At 36.3% G+C, this 21,986-nt stretch overlaps 1 protein-coding gene and 1 pseudogene across 1 annotated transcript; both read right to left on the bottom strand.

The window, feature by feature from the left end:
* Nucleotides 1-1,454: 1,454 nt before the first annotated feature.
* On the bottom strand, nucleotides 1,455-1,683 carry LOC136379918 (cytochrome c oxidase subunit 6B1 pseudogene; annotated as a pseudogene).
* Nucleotides 1,684-4,591: 2,908 nt separating this feature from the next.
* EIF5A2 (eukaryotic translation initiation factor 5A2) lies at nucleotides 4,592-21,678 on the bottom strand. Its single transcript, XM_066346888.1, has 5 exons — nucleotides 21,521-21,678; nucleotides 20,656-20,855; nucleotides 20,020-20,124; nucleotides 9,547-9,678; nucleotides 4,592-9,010 (listed from the first exon to the last, which is right to left on the bottom strand). Exons 2-5 carry the CDS (start codon nucleotides 20,818-20,820, stop codon nucleotides 8,951-8,953), a joined length of 462 nt encoding a protein of 153 aa, XP_066202985.1. The 5' UTR covers nucleotides 20,821-20,855; nucleotides 21,521-21,678; the 3' UTR covers nucleotides 4,592-8,950.
* Between the last annotated feature and the right edge of the window lie 308 nt (nucleotides 21,679-21,986).

Genomic DNA, 21,986 nt, shown 5'->3' with positions numbered 1-21,986 from the left:
AAGTTTCTTTTTTTTTTTCATTTTTATTTTATTTATTCATTTTTAGAGGAGAGAGAGAGAGACAGAGAGGAGAGACAGAGAGAGAGAGAAAGGGGGAGGAGCTAGAAGCATCAACTCCCATATATGCCTTGACCAGGCAATCCCAGGGTTTCGAACCGGCGACCTCAGCATTTCCAGGTCGACGCTTTATCCACTGTGCCACCACAGGTCAGGCTCATTTTTTTTCTTTAACTTTTACAGCTCCAATGTGTCTTCTATTGTAAAATAGCATAGGTTAATACTTCCAGAACAATGTAATAGTGGTCAAGATAGTGGGCATTCTTGCCTAGTTCTTGACCTTAGTGAGAATGTTTTTAGTGTTTTTCCATGAAAAGCCTAGCTTGTGGAATTTTATACACACATATGTATATGTGCACAAACATATATGCATGCATGTACCCATATATGTCACATGCATGTTAACATATATAAACATGTTTATGTTAAGAATAGATTTACCTCAATTTTTTCAAGAACTTTTTTTGAGACTGGACTTTATTTTGTCTTGTTTTATTAGTATCTTTGGAGAAAACAATGATCTTTTCCTTTAGATCTACCAATATAGTAGTATTGAGAGATTTTTAAAAATATTAATCTGTTTTTCATAGGAGTGAATTATCAATAGACTTCCTAATTTTGAACTATTCTTGCATCTCTGATATCAACTCCATGGAGATATGCATATTATTTTCTTCATGTGGTATTTGAGTCTATGTATTAATAGTATATTAGGATATTAGCATGAATATATTTGTTTTTTAATCAAGTTTAGCGTAAAAATGTTTTACTGTGTCATAAAAATAATTTGAGTTCTCATTTTCTATGCTCTAAACCAGTGGTGGTCAACCTGGTCCCTACCACCCACTTGTGGGCATTCCAGCTTTCATGGTGGGCCGTAGCAGAGCAACCAAAGTATAAATAAAAAGATAGATTTAACTATAGTAAGTTGTTTTATAAAGATTTATTCTGCCAAACAGCAAAAATCTGACTTAAAGTACTTGGTAATTATTATATGCTTTAACTTGCTGTAACTCTACTTTATAAATTTTACAAAGTAAAGTTACTTCCCTACTTTATAAATCACCATTACTGTGGAACCAGTGGGCGGTTAGGAAATTTTACTAACAGGGATACAAAAGTGGGCGGTAGGTATAAAAAGGTTGACTACCCCTGGTCTAAACCACTCTGTAACTTTGGGAGACAATCTGGCCTCAACAGTTTGGTAAAATTCTCCTATGAAAATTGGGCCTGATTGGTTTTCAGTTGGTTTGTTTTAATTTTTTTTTTTACATTTTTCCAACAAGTATTTATTATTAGTTAAGCCATGATTCAGGATCCTATGGTGGGATGTACCCAAGTCCCCTTTTACTTCCCTGTTAGGATGGAGGAGAAAGGACAGGTTGGGCACAGCCAGTTTAAATCTTCCCAGGAAATGTGCCTTCTGACTGGCAGTCACCCCAGGCCAACCCCAGGATAGGGAACTTGTATACACACCAGTACCATTCACACATGGTGACATCACTCCCTTTAGCAGTCACTGACTTCACACAGTGGTGGAAGTCCAGGTAGTTCTGCCAACAGTTCCTGGTTGGGAAAGTGGCTGTCAGAAGGGGCCGTCTGGTAGTTCCTGATGTTTTCTGCCATGTTGCTGAGTCCTAAAGATGTCCGTGAAGCTGCTTGCAGCTCAATGTGACTTTCGTCAGACTTCAGATTTTTTTTGCAGAAGTTTTTAAAATAACTTTATTAAAATTGTTCTGTTTAAGCTGTTTCTTTCTATTGATTCTAATAATGTTTCCTAAAAATTGTATCATCTAGGTTTGTAAATTTGCATAAAATGTTGTCTGTGTTAATATTCCTTCTCACTTTATTTTTTATATTTTTCTTTTATTTACCTTAAATTAGCTAGTGGTTTATTTTGTTAATTCTCAGAGTCAGGAGTTTTTTAAAAATTGTTATTTTTCTATTTACTTCATTATCTGCTTTTATTTATATTAATTCTTCCCTTGTGCTCTTTTGGTTTATTTTGCTGTTATTTTTCTAGTTGTCTGGTTTAGGAATTTTATCAGTTATGTTCTTATATTTTGCCAAGCCGTTTGGCCCTCCTAAACACTGGGACACAGCCATTGTGCTACTGCAAAGTACCCATGGTGTGGCCAAAAATGATTTTAACTGGATTTAGAAGTAACTCTCAAATTAGACACTGGACTGATAATAACCTTGTAGGTGGGTCCTTATAAACCAATATACAACAGTGGTTGTAACTGATACTGCTGAATGCATTGTGGAAATAGATGTTTTCATTTTCCAGTGGAACACACACATTAGGCAGTATGGGTTCTAAATGTGTCAGTTCTACAGGACACCCTCTATTAGCATAGAATGTTTAATTAGCGTTTGGGACCAGGGGAGAATACTCAAACTGATACATAACAGGCCCTGGCCAGTTGGCTAAGTGATAGAGCTTCAGCTCAGCGTGTGGAAGTTCCAGGTTTGATTCCTCGCCAGGACACACAGAAGTGCCTGTCTGCTTCTCCACCCTTCCCCCTCTCCTCTCTATCTCACCCCCCCCCCACCCTCCAAGGCTCCATTGGAGCAAAGTTGGCCTGGGCTCTGTGGATGGCTCCATAGCCTCCGCCTCAGGTGCTAGAATGGCTCCAGTTGCTACCCAGCAACACCCCAGATGGGCAGAGCATCGTCCCCTGGTGGGCATGCGGGTGGATCCTGGTTGGGCGCATGCAGGAGTCTGTCTCTCTGCCTCCCCACTTCTCACTTCAGAAAAAAAAAAACCAAACTGATACATAATACACATTAGCCATCCTTCTCTGTTTTTTTTTTTTAATTTTTATTTCTTCCTCCCACGCCTCCTACACTGGGAAATAGAGCTACTGGTATCTGCAAGTGGCAATAAAGAGTGGGGTTGAGGGGTGGACGACTCTGGTACTTTTATTGCCTAATTATGCTTGCTGGACCTGAAAGGTTATTATATCAGTAATACTAATCAGGGATATAAGGTGACAACTGCCTTAGTAGTCTTGGCATGGCTCACACGTCAGGGAGTGAGAGAGATGGTCTAGAACGGCACAGTGTAGAAAAGAAAGAAACTGCTGAGCCATCTAGGGATGACTCTGTCTAGCTGGTGTTGATCAGATATGGTGAAGACTGGAAAAAGGATGAAGGGTCTGCTTCTGGGGCTGTAGAAAGAGAACAGCACCCTGGTAAGGCCTCAGACCCTGAAAGGTCAGGGGTAGGGCAGGGACCATTAAGCTCTCTTGCATTAATATGTCTGGCAGGATGCACAGGAAGAGGATGAGAATGAGACGTTTTTACTATTGTACCTGTAGAATTTTGAACCATGTGACTATTTATATATTTAAAAAGCTAGTAAAATTTAAAAAATAAAAACAACATTGTACCTAAATCTGGAACTAAAATTTAAAAATTAGTATTTCAGGCCATAAAGCTGGGGCACTCTCTAGTAAGGACCTAGAATATAAAAACATAATAAATACAAAGTTAGACTTTTTTTAACAGTGATATACATATTCACACAATTTTCTAGTATGAATTTTTTTAGAAATGTATATATACAAGAATATTGCAAGCTGTTAAATTTATTTTTATTTACTATAATTGATAAAGTTAACAAATATATTTTAATGTAACAAAAGTTATAATTGAAAAGTTTAACTTCTACATTTTAAAGAATTTCAACAATTAGTATAGCCAAAGACTTAATATTTGAATTTTACCCATTAAAAACAATTATTCTACTGACTTGAGAGCTGGGGGGTGGGGTGGAGAGAAGAATCACCTCCATTTTCAGTTGTGCACTTATTGCTTCTCATATGTGCCCTGATCAGGGTCAAACCTGTGACCTCAGTGTGCTGGGACAATGTTTTGTTCACTGAGCCACCCGGCAGGGCTGAATTTTTACCCATTTTTGAAATGTAAAATGCTCAATTACAATACCCATACTACATTTCTTACAATTTTTAAGTTTTAGCTAAAACATGAGTCTCTGCAGGTAAAAATAAGAGTTCTCCTACACCTACAACATATAAAATGTATTACTAATAAAGTGCCATTGGACTAGATAATACAATTTCAACTATTTCCTTTTTGGAGAAGAGGACAAAAGTATATAATAGTTTAGAACTAGTCATTTTCATTATACTAGTGTAGAACTAGTGATTTGCATTATACTTCATAACAAGCATGAGTGCTTATTTATAGTAGATATTAACTATAATAAAGAATTCCTCTCAAGAAAGATCACAACTATGACTTATGACAAGCTGTATAGTCATTACTGAACACAGGTTAGTATCCAGAGTTTTTAAAAAGTGCAATCTTTGTGAAAGGCGAAAGACTTATACAATGTGAAGAGAAACAAGAGTATAACTAGATAGAAGGTGACAGAGGACAATCTGACTTTGGGTGATGGGTATGCAACATAATTGAACAAGATAACCTGGACTTATCTTTGAATATATATATCCTGATTTATTGATGTCGCCCCATTAAAAAAATAAAATTATTTAAAAAAAGAAAAAAAAAAGTGCAATCTTGAACTAAGAGAAACTGAAGTCTACCAATACCACGAAATAGTTTTAGGGACTTCATATAAATAAAAGAACCTCTCTTTTAATTGTAAAATTGTTCTAAGGAGAGCAGAATAGTGGTGGATGGTAAAGTTTGGCAATAAGTATGTTTATAGCAGGTAAAAGCCTGATATGCATTGCTACAAGATACATCTTTCATGTGAAGATGTGCTAATTAGATGTATACAGTGCTTTTCAGGCACTTGACTTCACTTGGTAGTTAAAATTGATGTTCAGATATTTATTTAATGGAAAAGTATTAAATTATATGATGATTTTAAGCCATGTTGCTTCCTACAGAACATCTGTGTTCTGTAAGCTAAATGCAGATGTTCCCTGCTAAAATCAAATATGATGCCAATATGCCCAAATCAGAGAAAAAAAATTTAATAACTTCAAGTTAATAAATTGAATTTTCCAATTTTAAGATTTTCCACAATTTTTTCTTAAGGCTTTGTTGCCTACTACTTGTCTAAATCTAGCAGAAAAAGAAGCTTGAAAACTGTGAATTATGCCTACATGTATTAGAACATTTTTAACCACTGTATTTATGGAAATATGCCTATAGTTTGCACTTACGCTCCTTAAAAAACATGTTTTCTCATCATGAATCTGTTTCTAGTTCACATTATCGAATTCAGTACGTAAACATTTCAATGTACCTAAAACAGGATTATGAATTTCGATCTGTTGTCCTAAACATGGTTGAGGACCACTACATCAATGTCTGGTCTGATACTATCTTTGGGGTCATTCGAAAGAAATGCTTTCAGATATATTATTAAGAATAGAGTTCTAATATAAGACTATCAAACTCTATTCTAAATGAGAAAAAAACCGGCAAGATTCTAATATAGATGTCACTAATGTTCCCATTTTTCCTGGAAAACCTAGCATCTAGCTTAAGTATGCTGACATTGAGAATTTATTTTTATGTACTACAATTTGGGGAAATTCTACAATATACTTTTAGGCAATTAGCTTTCAAATAATGAAACTTCAACTCTTAGCACAACCCGCCCTGAGAACAATGTATTCAAATTACAGCTCAACTAGAAATAATCTAATTGATAAACTTTAAAGTACAAAACAAATTCTGAAAAAGTTGTAAATTAAAAAAAATTACCAACATTTGAGGCACTACCAAACTACAGTCCGTAAGAATTGGAAGGACTCTGTAAAAAGAACAAACATACAAAGCCATGTGTGCGCATACACACACATTGTGCTATAATGAAAAGCTGTGTCCCCAACTTTTATAGATTAGACATTTTATTGCAGCATCTCCTATCAAAGATATCATGCTCTAGCTTCAGGAGAGTTTTGCTAACTGTTATAAAGCATTGGTATGGAAGTTTGCATCATCAACAGAAACAGCATCAAGAGTGTGGTTAGCAACAATTTCAAGTGACTGACAGCCCTTGGAAGGGAGCATGAAAGAAGCATAATTATGCTCATGATGCAAATACTACGTCAAAGTAGCAATGATTGGATCTTTCAGAGGGTATACAACTTTATAGTAAAGAAGGTATAACAAAATCTTTACAGTAGAAATAAAGTGTTATAGAAAGAAAAATATATTTCACTTCTTAATATAATATTGTATTATCAGCAATTTTCAACCAGTGTGCTGCAAGAATTTTTAAAACTTAATACTTGACTATTTAGTCAAGGCCATTGACCTCTTTTCCCTTAGACTGTTAAATAAAAAAATGACAACAGCCAACACAACAGTAGCCATCTGGTGTAAATGAGTCAAAATTATATCTTTTTGTCAGATCAGCAAAAAACATATTTTTTGGTGTGCCGCAGTTTTAGTAATTAGTTTATGTGTGCTAGGAGATGAAAAAAGTTGAAAATTGCTGTTGTATATAAATTAGTGAAATGCCTGCAGACAAAAATGGTGTATCACTGTATAATCAATGTGACAGTCCACATTCTATACATAGTTAACTTGTGATAGTTAACATTTGCTACAAAAAAGTACAACAAACACTAGGAACCAACTTTTAATATTTCTGATGTCAAAAAAGAATGAAGTCCCTTCTGTTTTATGTTAAAAAATGTCTCCCTGCTTCTTTTTAATACAATTTATAAAGCTTTACTAAATGAAATATTTTGTTCTAGAGAAACGTACTGACTTACATGAAAATAAACAAATAGCCCCACATCTTTAAAATCTATACTTATATGTCAGAAGAGTATTTACACTTCTTTATAGTACTTAAAATGAAATATTTATGTATAAATAACTTTTGCCATTCAAGGTATGTAAAGATGCACTATAATAATTTACATATACATACCTTGCAACTGAAAATATAGTTATGTGAAGTTTGACAATTTAGAAAGAATGGGGGCATGCTGATCCAGAATTAATACTAAACCAGAACACTAGTATGGTTAACTGAGGTAATATACATGACCAGCCAGCAGCACAGATTGATAACTTTCTAGAATTCCTGTGGGTAATAATGCCAACCAGTAGCAAGTAAGATACACATTATAAAGTACTAAAAACTAGAGTAGTATGTAGTAGATACTTAAATGGAATACTACAAAGAATCTAGCCTAATTCCTAACTGTGCTTTAGATGGGAAAAAAGCTAAAATGTTACACTAAAAATGATTAGCTACAACCTCTATATTTCTTGTGCTTTAGAATTCTCTTTGCATTTCCTTTAAGTATCTTGCTCTTCCTCCAACAGAGTTTGCTGAACCTAACACAAGATTTAAAAGGATGAGCAAATTAAGTAACTAAAATTTGGGGATCTTCTTTTGCTATTTCCAGTCACTGATTAGATTAGTTATAGCATCACATCTATTTTCTTCTAGGTGACAGGAATAAAGAGGCCTTGAATAAGTAAAGGCATGACCAGAGGGGTTTCATAATCAGTCTTAGAGAATGAAGATTATTACTAACACAGTAACTTTGTTCTAAGTTTCACTCTAATATACTCATTGTTACTAAGTCAAAGAACAGCACAAACCCTATGTCAATGTTTAGCATTCAGGAAATAAGGTATATATGATCTAAAAGACTAAAAAGAAATGTAGCAAAGTCACTTAAAACACTTTTTAAAATAATTCAGTTTTATGGAATTCTTTCCTAGTTATAGTTCACATGAGTAACTGAATTAAGTCACATGACAATCAGAAAAAATACATATATGTACCTTTAAGTTAAAGATTATCACATAAAGTTTTCTTCCATAATTTACTTTCATTTCACTTTAGAAAAATGTACATAAATTTAACAAATGTTCCAAATCAATTTGAAAAATTTCCAGTTTTTGTCTGACAAATAAATAATTTGATGTCAAAAAGTCTACTTAAAAATGGTTGGAAAGGAACGAGTGACTAATATAAACAACATTTATCAACATAATTGATAAAAAGCACTGCATAGTATCCTACAAAGTGGGTACTATAAAGCACTGCATAGTATCCTATAAATTAGCTACTCTCTTAAATATATATAGAGAGAGAATGAGAGAGACAGAGAACACAAAAGTTAAAAGCAAAAGAAAAACTAGATATTTTCTGCTAATTACAAAGGCCTCAAAAAAAAAACCAAACAACTTATAGCTTTAACCAACCCATTTTACCACTGTCCCTCCCTTGTGTCTTCTTTACAAAATGACTTGCTAATAGTTATCCAACAGTTTAATGCCTGTAAACCACAAGCAAGTATGACAATCACCACATATAATATTACATTAAATTGGCCAACAATTTGGCAAAGAGCAGTAAGACCAAGGTAATACAGGGTGCTGCACGTGGCTACTAAGATAACTGACACTTCTTGATAATATGATTTTTGTTTAAGAATTTGTGCTTACCATAAATAGGCTGAAACTGGGACGGTTCCAATCCATAATCTACTTACTCTATGATAATTAGGTCTGAAATTAATGCAGAGTAATTCAACTTAAATGTGGTACTTCAATACCACTTGATGCTACATTGTTTGATTTAAAACCTTGGTTACTCATTATTTAGCTAAAATTCAGGAGTGATGTGCTCAGACAACAAATCTGCTGAAACTACCTTGTCTGTTTCTTAGACTCATACTGAAACCAAAAATCTTATAGGAAAAATACCTACAAAATAAAAAAGAAAGAATTATATATCTTGATTATTTTTTAAATGATCAATTGCTTGCAAAACTAACTCAGCACAATTTCAAAACAATTAAGAGATAAATGAGGTTGCTTATGAAGGCCATAGCGTTGGTGACAACTTATAACCAAACTTGAGATCTGCAGCTGATCCAGACCGAAACAGTTTACTCATGTCTGCTGTTCCCATTTATTTGCATGGTTTTATGGCTACAGCATATTCTTCACTCATAGCACACATGACAGACACCTAAGATGAAAAAATGCAAGCAAAAGTTATTCAGAAGGCAATATACATAAAGATATACTGAATTCATTATATACTATATATTTGTGGAATATATATATATACTTTGGAAAGAGGTAGTCCAAGACCAAATAATCTATTTCCTTTATAATTTTCTAGAGCAAAATTTCTCAAATTGTGTTTTTAAGACAACATCCAGGGAACAGGGAGAGTAAGAGCTACCAATGCTTCAATACTTCTTAGATGTTAGGTATTTCCAGAGCATTCTTCCTCGTACTTAAAAAACAGCTCAGATGTTGATCTTCAAAACAAATTTGAGGTTGACAGAGTCTGTGTAGAAAAAAACTTAACTTCGATACTTTCTTTGGTAATGGGTCTCTAAGGATATCATAAGATAATTGCCTTATAAGGACCATTTTTAACATTTCAGCAGTATTTAAAAGCTACCTTTCATCTACGTATTTTTTTGCAAACTACCGTAGTTGAAGCCAAATTTTTATATAATGGTTTTAAAAAATAATACTCCCATAGGCCCTTACCTGTACATCTTCACCTGCATTGTATTTTCCTTCTATTTCTTTGCCTAGTTCACCTTCTGGTAGCTTAAGATCCTCACGAACTTCACCAGTTTCTGTCAGCAGGGAAAGGTAACCATCCTGAATGCATATCAGCTATTGAAAGGAAGTATATCATTTGCACTGATTAGATGATATCCACTCCTTTGTAATATTTACATAGTTAAGTTGCAATCCACAATAATTACTGTAAGTATACAGTAATACATTAATATATTCTTGGTGCTTAGAAATGCTAGACATACACAACTATAAAATGTATAGACTAAAAGTGTAAGTTCACTCTTCCCTGCATTCCCCGTCACTTCCCCAGTCTCTATACTATTAAACAGTTTAGGCTTCTTGACTTGGGGTGGTAAACACACAATACAACATACAAATGATTTATTATAGAATTGTACACCTGAAACCTATTAATTTTATTAACCGAGGTCACCCCAATTAATTCTATAAAAATTTAAAAACAGTTTAGGCTTCTTTAAAATGTATCCTGAAGCACTTACATTTATGTATACAATATAATTATTTAAAGAAACATATAGAGTATAAGTATTTTTTAGCATGTTGTTTTCACTTAATGTATTAGAATTCTTTCTAAATTGGAAAATATGGACCTACCTTAGTCTCTTTAACCACTTCACAATGGCATAGATATACTGTAACTGATTTAACCATTTTCCCATTAATGAGCATAAAGGTTATTTTTAGTTTTTCATGCTTACAATGTGTTTTATAGTTTAAGAACAAAGTAGAAAAGTTTCAGTCTCTAACTCACTGCTAATACCATCAGATTTTTTAAAAAGAAACACTAACTTATTGATGACAAAATGCAAGAAGACAGTTTTGCTATAATTGAATTTCTTTTATTATAGGCACGAAGAAACAGGCAGGCTGTACTCATTATTCTAAAAGCATGTGTACCATCAGTGTGCCTAGAATTCTAACAGCTTTTATAGAAAGCAGTCACCCTGAATCCCAGATGTTAACACTGACATTCAGGAGAGGAGTCAAAGACATGGTTCTGGACCCCTTTACCTGCTATGATATAACACTGGCACACTGTAGGGATAGAGTTTTAAACCTCCCCTTTACGGCATTACCAAATCAGCCGTGGCTTTCCACACTAACCCGTACTACCACAGGAGAGAACACTTTTGCACATATCTAAAATCTCAAAAGACAACAAAAATAAAAACAAAATATCCTACCAAGCAACCACAAAAACTTTTAATTAATCTTCACGTCACTCAAACATTTGTGAGGTGGTTGACCGAGGAATAGGGAATAAGGAGGTTGAGGTAGAAGTATAATTTTTAAACTACTACACATGGGCTTACAAGGCAGACCTTTTTGTTTTGGGCTCTTTTAGCAATTTCCTGAAGTGGAACTTGTCTATTTCAAGAATTAAAGGTTTTTTAAATTTAATTGCCATTTGTGACTGAAATATAGAAGCCTAATAATAATACTGGTATTCTGATATTTATTTATATAATAGTTGTACTTTATTTTTTGAGTCAAGAATGTATAAACTGTGAGATGAAATATAAAGCATTTCAAAGAAAAATACACACACATTATTAAACATCTTATAAAATTTATATATTAAATTTATTAAAATAAATTGCTTTACAAAATAATTCAATTTAACTGCAGAAAAATGAAATTAAGTAATGAAAATAAACTATTTGATCTTTCTTAAATAAATTATTTAAAATTTTTTTAGATATACAGAAAAGTTCCAAAATAATGCAAAAATGCCATTAAGGCAATAAACAGCCTCACTGGCCTTGGCCAGGCTCAAGTTACTTAAAAATCAATTATTTGAACAAGGACAAAACCACATGTTTTCAAAACCAAGTTAGAGGGGTCTAATACTAGGCTGGAGAAGTGGACACTTTAGAAAATTTGCCAACTGCCTCTCTCATCCTGTGAGTGTAGGGTGTGGACAAAGCCAGCTGGTTTAGGAGTGTGTTCCCTTAGCCCTTGCATTTCAAAGAGCAGTTGCAGGGAGGCAGAGAAGAGAAGTGCTTTTGGGTGGGATGCTGAGCAGGCAAGGTTCTTTCTAGAACTTTATGGTTATATAGTCATACTTATTACATTATAGTCAGTAAAAATAAAAATATGAAAATCTTACAGAACTTCTGACTTCCAGACCTAAAATTCTGTTACTGAATTACTCTGGGCCCTAACAGAAAACAGATGGCTCCCTCTTAATGGGGTTATTGAGAAGAATTTAATGAAGAAAAAAAATAATAATGCAAGAAATTCGCATCTCTTTTCCTAGATTCATCCATTATTAACATTTAACCACATGTTCATCTTTTTCTTTCTCTGTATATATGGAATATATAAAATAAATATCATACATTATTCTTTTATTTTATTGAACCATTTGAGAATAAGTTTCACATATGACTCTTTAGCAATAAATATTTCACTGTATTTCTCCTAAGAACAAGAACATAATCTTATATAACCATTTTAGTTTTCAAAACTGAGAAATTTAACACTGCTAAAATATTATTCAGCCTGACCAGATGGTGGCGCAGTGGATAGAACATCGGACTGGAACACGGAAGACCCAGGTTCAAAAACCCAAGGTTGCTGGCTTGAGTAAGGGGTTACTCAGTCTGCTGTGGCCCCCTGGTCAACGCACATATGAGAAAGCAATCCTTGAACAACTAAGGTGCCGCAACAAAAAGTTGATGCTTCTCGTCTCTCTCCCTTCCTGTCTGTCCCTCAGTCTCTGTCACACACACACACACACACACACAAATAATTATTCAATATAGAGTCCATATTCCAATTTGCCAATTGTCTCAATAGTGTCTTTGGTAGCAACTTTTTCCTTCTAACTCTAGGATCATACCTTGTATTTATTTGGCTGTCATGTTGGTTCAGTTGAACAGTTCCTCATCCTTGTCTTTTCTGACATTGATGTTTTTGAAGAGCACAAATTCACTATATTATAAAATGTTCCCCATTTGGTGTTTGCCTAATTGTTTCCTCATGACTCAGGTAATTCCTGTTTGGGAGGTATACTACACAAGTGATGTGTCCTCAGAGTATCATATCAGAAGGCAACTGATGTCAATTTGTGTCATTAATTGTGATATTAACTTTGATCACTTGGGTAAGGGAGTATTCTGCCAGATTTTGCTAGTCTAAAGACACAATTTTTCCTTTTTAAATTGCAATCTTAAAAAAAAAGTTAATGGTGTCATTGTTGAGTTTTAAGCATATTTTTATGCAGTTTTTTCCCATCTTCTCTCAAAGTCCTCTCTGACTCTATAAAGTTGGAAGGAAAAATGGTAAGGAGACAGTTTAAGTCAATTCTAAATAGTAGTTCCTTCTGATTCTTTACCTTTAAACAAATCTACTCATTTGATAACAGTAAGATGTTTTGAACTATTTTTTGGTGGGGTAGAGAGGGTTTATAATCATTGGTTATTAGTAAGCAGGGAGATGGAGAGGGCAAGGTCCAGAAACTGCAACAGAGGTGTTAGGCATGCAGTAATGTATCAAGATGCTGACTGACAAATGAGATGTTATATCCACAAAACACTGGTCCTATATGTGTGTTTATTTTTTCTGATTAAAAAATCCAATGTATGGTGCTATTTCTCCCATAGGTGCTATTTCTTTCCATAGGGTCCCTTGAAAAAAAATCCAGGTCCAGAGCAGGAAGTATACAAGATGAAGCTGGAGTAGCTGTTACACTAAAAAGCAAGATGTTGTCAAAGACGACTAAGCCCATATTAAAGGGACTCAGGAGCTTACCTGAATAAAAACCCCTGGCCAAAGACAGGATAATTTGAGAACTGGTAAAAACAACTACAGTGAATTCAAATACAAACATGTTTAAAGTTCATAGTGAAAAAAATGTTTGATTGGTCATCTTAAGTAAATACTAGGGAGTCAACTCATTTTGAAAACTGGTAATTAGAAAAAAAGAATCAAGCATTTATACTGCCTTTCCTACTATACACTGTAGCATTGGGTAAACAAATATAACTGATGAAGGGAAGCTTCTCTTTACAGAAGTGCTGTGGCAAAAAAAAAAAAAAAAAAAGAAGAAATGACATTATTATTTTGTCTCCCCTAATAAATTAATGGGTTGAGGCAATTATCATATATCTAATAACATAGCAAAAAGAGAACAATCAGACTTATTTAACTGATGGTTACACACAACATCACCTATGAACTAGTTTGTATTAAAGAAAGAAGAGGAAGAAAATAAAAATCTAAGCTGAATCTGATCAAGCTTCTATATACAGTATATCTTTCAATTTTCAGGAAATACATGGAACACAAGAACATGTTAAACAAGAAAATGATATTAGCAAAACACAGAGTCTACAGAACAAAAGTGGTTTTCTTTATCAAAAAATTGGATGGTGAGAAGGGAAGGAAGAGAGAGAAGAGAACCAGTATGTTAAAATAGCCCTAAGAAATACATCAACCGATTTCAATGCAAGGATCTTATTTAGGTCCTGATTTAGACAAGCTATAAACAAAAATAATAACCATCACATTCAAAAAAGGAAAAAAAAGACAACTAGGAAATGTAGATATTGATAGGATATTTGAAGATATTAGGAAATTCTTAATTTTTAGGTGCCACAGTGTTTTGATTTTTTTAAAGTTCTTACACCTTAGAAATGTATAACAAAATATTTATGATGAAATGACGATATAACATCTTATATTAGCTTCAAAAATAATAAAAAAGTAGAGTGTACAGGAGAAAAACAGGTAGTGGGATATACAGATGAAACAAGAGCAGTTACATGTAGGTAATTGTTGAAGCTGGATTATGAGTACACGGAGGTCATTATATTTCCATGATAAAAGATAAAAAAAGAAATATGCTATGGTATAATGGTACATTAGAATTTTAGGAAGAACACTGTAACCACTAAATGGCTGGAGGCACAGAGAGCTGAAGAAGCAAAGCATGAATTAAAACGAAGGACGTGGGGAAAGTTAATGATCACAGATTCTGTCCACAATGTGATCAGAATAAGAACAATGAAAAGGAGGAATTACAGAGAAACTCTTTCTGCCTGTATTTATATTATTGGTATAAAACAGAAGGTGGGGGAAGGCATATCATCACTTTAGGTGCCTTGTTAGTTCTAATTTCTGAATTTAATTTTGTTTCTCAATCTATTTTGAACAACCAGACTTCTTGTTCTTTCTTTTTCTATTTCTTCCTATTCCCCTTTCCCCAGCCTCTCAAGCTATTTCCTTAGAGCTGATGTTTCCTGGTAGAGACTGAATGCTTGATTTCTGTTATTATAACACCTAAGCAGATAGTACTATCACCAATTGGAGTGTATCTGACCACCACGCCATGAAGTTGGGTATGCACAGCAGTACTCACTCGATTATCAAGTGGAAGTAGCATATAAGAGATCAACTTGAGCAGGTCCTGAAGGCACACACAAGTTGTATAATGAGGAGCTCAGACTGAGAAAGCACCTTCTTCTGCTACATAAACAAGTTCTCCCTCAATTTAAACCAATGGCTTTATGGGGAGTTCCCCTATGATCTGACTGTAAAAGAAAAAATTTTGAATGGTTTCTAAATGGTCATGCATGATCTGATGAAACCATTCAGAGGTAACCCTGGAAGACAGTGGGGGTGAAAAGTTCATGCACAGAGCATGAAAGAAGGGAGAACCAAAGGTTTGGATTTACACTGATTATATATAGGTAATGTGTAAGAGTTTAGATGGAAGGTCAAGGACACTGAAAGAACAAGCTAGGAAAATTGATGACAATAACAACTGGAGAAGTGGTATGTGGAAGGACTTCTCCACATAGAGAATGGACCAGGCAGTGGCGCAGTGGATAGAGCATCAGACTGGGATGTGGAGGACCCAAGTTTGAGACCCCAAGGTCGCCAGCTTGAGTGCAGTTTCATTGGGTTTGAGCAAAGCTCACCAGCTTGGGCCCAAGGTTGCTGGCTTGAGCAAGGGGTTACTCTGTCTGCTGTAGCTCAATGGTCAAGGCAAATATAAGAAAGCAATAAGTGAACTAAAGTGCCACAACAAAAAAAATAATTGATGCTTCCACATAGATAATGTACCCATATAAATGCTTACCAAAGGGCATCTTCTATAGGAAAGGTAGACAATTAGGTGGACAAGACAACTGTATCTGCTAAATGTCTTTCTGCTTCATTTTGTAATCTTCCCAGCCATTCCTCAAGCCATTCTTCCTTTGACTTACGAAGAAAGTGACATGGTGGCATGGGCTCAGTGAAGAGGCTTTCTCTCACACCAAAGTTGATCTGACTACAGCCACTACTAAGTATCTCCCAGCAGAGACCAGTACAGAGTCCCTGATATGGTCCCATTTCTCAGGGGGAACAGCCAGCCACTTGGTAACACTGTACATATACCTGCCATCACAGAAGAGGCAGCACTTTGTGCTCATTGTATTGGAGCCTTCCTCTACATGTGGATTTGCCTTCTCTGACTGCAGTGCTTCTGCTATGATCTCATCTGCTGATTTATAGAATGCCACGTTCCTGTCATTATTGAACATGGCATCATTTCTGACCAAAACCCTCATTTGACAGGCACAATAAGGCAACAGAACAATGCTCAGAGAATTCTCTGGTTCATGTACTCCATCCTTCACAGCCTGCCTGTGTGGATTGACCTATTGAAGACTCATCTTTGCCACCTGCTGGGTGAAACTTTGTGAGCCTGGGTGCTATTTTACAGGTTGCAATATATTTAAATATCTGGTACTATTTCTCCCATAGGTAGAATATACAGGTCTGGGAACAAAAGGTTGTGGCTTTTCTATCTATTACCCTTAATGATACTGTAACAAAATATTAGCTTCCTGTCTCTGCAATGCTGGGGCCTGCTGGTTAAGAAATTTTTTACTTCCAAAGAAAGACATCTACCAGGAAACAAAGAATTCTACAAAACAGGTAAAAATTATAAAAAAGACTTTAACATTAAGGAACTTATAGGATCATTATTGTTTTTGCTGCTGTTTTTTTCTAAGTTGCAACAACAAAATCAATTCACGTATCTCAATATCCAAAAGACATACCACTTATTTGAAGAATATGCTAGGATTTAGTATTCATAGTTTTGGCAATTCATCAGTAATCCAAAGGTCCACTTTACTTTATACTTTAGCGTTTTCTGTAATAATGAGGTGTTTTTTTCTCTGAAATATGGTTTTTAAATGACAGATAAAACTTTCGTGAATGCAGAAAAAGCATTTAACTTTGGTGTGGTCCACAGGAACATGATTTGAGTGAATACCAGAGTCTGAACGAGTGTTTCTGTATTTATAAACTTGGGGATTCCCAAACATGTCTGGATGTATTTGCATTTTACACCATCACTGAGCCTTGGACAATCTCATAACTACTTTGGGGAGGAGTAGTTGGAATTGGCAATTCTAATCCTAGCTACATTTTGCAATGGAAGTCAGGAGACCAATTTTCTTTCATTCTGAATTTATTTAAAAATATATAAAGTTAAAATTGTATTTACTAATATACTTCTTTTCCTAAACAAAGTTTTACTTTTTAATTATTATAATGAAAATATATATATCTCACTTTAGCTGACTGCCAAACTGGCACTTGAAATGCTGAATAAAGCAAATACAAAGGACTGCGTGTACCCAAATAATAAGAAAAGTAGTAATTTAATCAAGGTGCTTGGATAGGTGACTGAAGACCACCATAGCACAATAACTATAACAGGAAAGGCTCACAGAACTAATTTTTTTTAAATTAACAGAAATAAGTATTCTACAGTGACTTGATAATAAAGGAATGTGATCACTGAGCACTTATTCTGCAAGGCACTAAATATTAACTAATTAAATCTCACAATGATCCCATGAGAAGTTCATTATTCTTATTCTCATTTTATAAATAAAAAAAGGATGGCAAGAGGTTAATTTGCCAACTGAGGTCACACAGTAAGTGCCAAAGCAAAGATGTGTCTGACTTGAGTCATTATCCAAACTACGTATCAAAGACTGAGACTAGAGTGAGGCAAGCGAGGCACTTGTCTTGGGTGCAAAATTTAAGGTGGTGCCAAAAAAGAAACATCAGTGATCAAATAACTATTTTAATGTAGTATTTTTAAAAATTAGAATTAATGCAAAAATTCAATGATGAACAAAATACCAAAATTTTTAAGAAAGATAAAATCAGAATTACTGATTTTTCCTTTTTGCCTTAGGCTCCTATGTGGCTTGGCATTGTTACTTGTGCTATCTTTATTTAAAATTTTGTGTTCTAGGCAAACTTACTCACCTCATTCCCCTCACCCTGGTCTGCTCCTGCTAAAGCCCAAAATAAAACCCAAACCAATGTTTTCCTTTATGTTAAATCTTGAGTTCCAATCAATGATTGGCAAATTGGATCACAGTATTAATCTGAACTACTGATGCAATCTTTTTGAAGTACTCAAAGGCAAAGCCTTAGATGATGAATGCATATTAATAAATAAGATGAATACTGAATAATCAAAACATTCATATGTTAAGGATGAAAATGGAAACCCACTTTTGGCAAGAGCAAACTCCATGCTTAGCCTTAGTTGGCTGCACTATCCTTACACCTCAATGAATAATTAGGTATGCATTTAATAAAATTTATTGAGTACCTACAATATGCCGTGTCTAAGTGCTTCAAGAATAATGGAATGATAGAGTAGACTTTTAATACAGGAAAAGAGAGGAGCAGAAAGAACTACTTTTTGGTGTTTATCTACTTAGGAAGTAATTATGGGGAACATTTTCTAATTTAAGCCTCACCTTCTCCCTCTTCTGTAAAAGGAAAGACTGAGGCTCAGGGAGCTTTTGTAATTTATCCAAGGTCAGCCAGTTAGAAAACAGCAGAACTGGTTCCAAACTCAGACTTGACTGACTAAACAAATAAGCAAATAAACAAAACCACTTGCTATTATTATACTATGACAATTCAAAATTCTACAAGGACTCTGAAGCAACTTACACAACATTTATCATAAGTGGGAAAATTAAAACTATTTACTAGATCAAAACCATGTAAAAATGTTTACATGTAGACAAAGAGTAAAAGGAAATCATTGGGTAATGGCAGTTAATGGTAACCATTCTTTAAAAATTATACAATACAATAAAAAGTATAGAAGGAAATCAGTTTAAACTGGGTAAAACAAATCTTAGTGTCACACTTTTATTTCTCACCATGTAAAATAAACAGAAAAGAGTTCTGTATATAGCATACTTAATACAGAAACTGAAGACTTTCTAAAAAGACTTTATTTATGATTAAGCTGAGTTCCCACATCCTATGAAGTCAATGGTTTGGTTACTATTCAATAATCTAAACAACAAAATGCTTTCATTTAACATGACTTATCCAAATGTATAACTGGAACGAAAACTTGAAGTTTATACCTGTAATTTAACAAAAGGTCACAGCATGGTCACTGAATATAAATAAAACAATTACATAGTTTTTTTTATTTTCTTCACCATATTCAGTGACCATGTATTTTATTCTTTATTTTTAAGGATTTCAACTTATTTCCCTATTTAAGAATACCAAATGCTGACTCACAGTCATTAATATACAGATTTGGTTGGTGGAACATGAATTCCAATAATTTCTTTAAAATCTTAAGGCTGGGCCATGCCCGGTTGGCTCAGCAGTAGAGTGTCAGCCCGGCATGTGGCTGTCCCGGGTTCGAGTCCTGGTCGGAGCACACAGGAAAAGCGCCAATCTGCTTCTCCACCCTTCCCCCTCTCGCTTCTCTTTCTCTCTCTTGCTTTTCTCCTCCTGCTGCCATGACTCGATTGGGAGCGAGTTGGCCGCTGGCACTGAGGATGGCTCCATGGCCACCACCTCAGGAGCTAAGAAGAGCTCCATTGCTGAGCAAACAGAGCCATGCGGGAGATGGGCAGAGCATGCCTCCTAGTGGGCTTGCTGGGTGGATCCCTGTCTGGTGCATGCGGGTGTCTGTCTCTGTCTCCCCTCCTCTCACTGAATTAAAAAGTAAAAAATTAAAAAAATCATAGGACTGATAAGTGAAAAGAAATAAAACATCTGTGAGAGAGTTATCTAAATTTGAAATATTTTAAAACAAAGAGAATAGTTATTTTTACTAAAAATTAAGCTTCTTCAGTCACAATATGCAGTCCCTCAGTCTGAGAAGCAATAAAAAGTCTTCAACTTTTTAAAAATGCAAGAATGTTAAAATAGTAAACTAGCAATAATCCTAGATAAGGTACACTGTTAAGTGTTACTATTTCTGCAATTTATAAGATAAGTGGTACCTAAAAATTGGTTAGAAAAACCTACAAAACTATTCCTGGTTTTTGTTAAATTACAATTGATAGCAGAATGAATTTACACCTTTAAGAAACAAGCAACATTCTAAAGGAAATTAGTTCTTACTTGATAATCATTTCTCTTAATATTTGGAACATCCATGTTGTGAGTAGAAGGGCAAATATCTTCATACTTTTTGCCAGTAAAAATATCAATTCCAACAAGGTGAACCTAACAGAGAGGGGAGAACAGGAAACCTGTTTAAACTTTGCCAAGTGTATCACTCATTACATACACACGAGCACAATACCAATGCTGATTATGACAGATTCTTTCTCCTTCCAAGGTCGTCTAATTTTACTTTCTTTAAAAAAAGGTAGTGGTCCTAGAATTGAGAAACAGTGAACAACTAAACGGTATAATGACACATCAAGACCTAAATCGTATACAATCCAGTATTAAATTTTAAGAGGGCATATGAAGTTAGGTTTTAGAATTATGTTAGGACAGGTTTTCTCATCTGTAACCTGAACAGATCATCCAAGTCAGTAGGACTCAGGAAAGTTTCAGCTCCCAAATAATGAAACATAAGAGCCCAAGAAGGAAATGCTACCTTTTAGTATTCAAATAGCAGATCTCCCAGTAATAGTGGGAAGAAAAAAAGTGCTTATTACAAAGTTATAAGTATAAAGTCCTCATGTGCTGTAATGTAATACATTGATCAAAACCTCAACGCAAAGACAGACCTGGAAGGGCACCTACCTTGGCATGACCGTGTTTTCCAGTTTTGGAAGTTGACATCTCTACTATTTTGCACGGTCGTCCTTTGAGCACCACGAAGCCGTTTTTGCGCAGGGCCGAGCACTGCATAGGGTATGTGCTGGAAGCCCCAGCATCTCCAGTAGTGAAATCAATTTCATCCGCCATGGTGGCTTGGGGAGATGGTAGCTCGTCCGAGGGAACTACGCACAAAGTTTGTATTTGCTTTTTAACAACGAGCACACAGGTAAGGAAACATCTTATTTCGGACAGGTTACGTGCCAAGCATTATGGATCTATTATTTTTGCATTTATAGAATACCCACCCCCAAATCGTGGACACTTTCTAACTCTGGCCTCTACAAACTTTTTCATCCATTGATGGGGAGTCGATGGGAAGTCGCAGAGGAGCTCGCTGGGGTGGGGGGCTACCCGCCCTGGGCGTTCACCCGGCCAGGGAGCAGCAAATCGCGGCCCCCGCGGTCCCACCGCAGGAGGAGCCGGCGACCTTCCCGCACCGCGCCGCGCCACCCGGCCCTCCGCCGCGGCCCTGAGCTCCACTGCGGGGACCCAGCCCAGGCCGCACGCTCCCGCGAAGGATGAGGACACAACAGGACCGAGCCAGCAGCACCTGGCCCTCGAGCATCTGGGCGCACTCCACCCCCGGCCTCTCAGGCGCCCCCTGGTCCAGCCGGCATGCCCAGCCCGGCCGGGCCCCACACGGGCCTTAGCTCCGGCGGGTCCCGCGCTCGCCTCGGCTCCCCCATCTATCCTTCCTCCTTCGCTCGTTAGGACTCGGCTCCGGCCGCCTCTCCCGGCCCTGCCTCGCTCCGGTTCCAGCCCTGCCAGTTTTCCCCCATGCCTTCACCTTTCAGCGAAGACGGAGCTCCTCTCGCCTGCGCACCCGCGCGGGTCCCCCAGAGCTGCGGCGGCAGCAGTGGTGGCGGCCGCGGCAGTTCCAAGAGACGGGGCGGGGCCGCCACACTTTCCACACCCTGGCCTCCCCGCCTTTTCCCGCCCCGACCTCAGCCCCACTTCCGGGATAGGTCCAGCGCGTCACAGGCACCGTCCTCTCGGGCTTCCATTGGCTACAAGGTTGGCGAGGCCCCGCCCAGTCACGTGAAGAACGCCCTGGCAACCCCACGTGCTGCGGATTAGTGCACTTCCGGCGTGAAGAGCACTTTCTAGAGGCTGGTGGCTGAGGGTTAAACTCGCCGGCAAGGAAACTTGTTCCTTCAAACTTTCAGGTTTGTTGAGCTGGGGTTTCAGTCGAAGTGAATAGGAACCAAACCCGTGTTCCGCGGACCCCGCCCTCAGGTGCGTGCCGGTTGTCA

This window comes from Saccopteryx leptura, chromosome 8 (genome assembly GCF_036850995.1).
Source record: "Saccopteryx leptura isolate mSacLep1 chromosome 8, mSacLep1_pri_phased_curated, whole genome shotgun sequence".
Lineage (NCBI taxonomy): Eukaryota > Metazoa > Chordata > Mammalia > Chiroptera > Emballonuridae > Saccopteryx > Saccopteryx leptura.
This window is presented reverse-complemented; position numbering and strand designations above follow the sequence as displayed.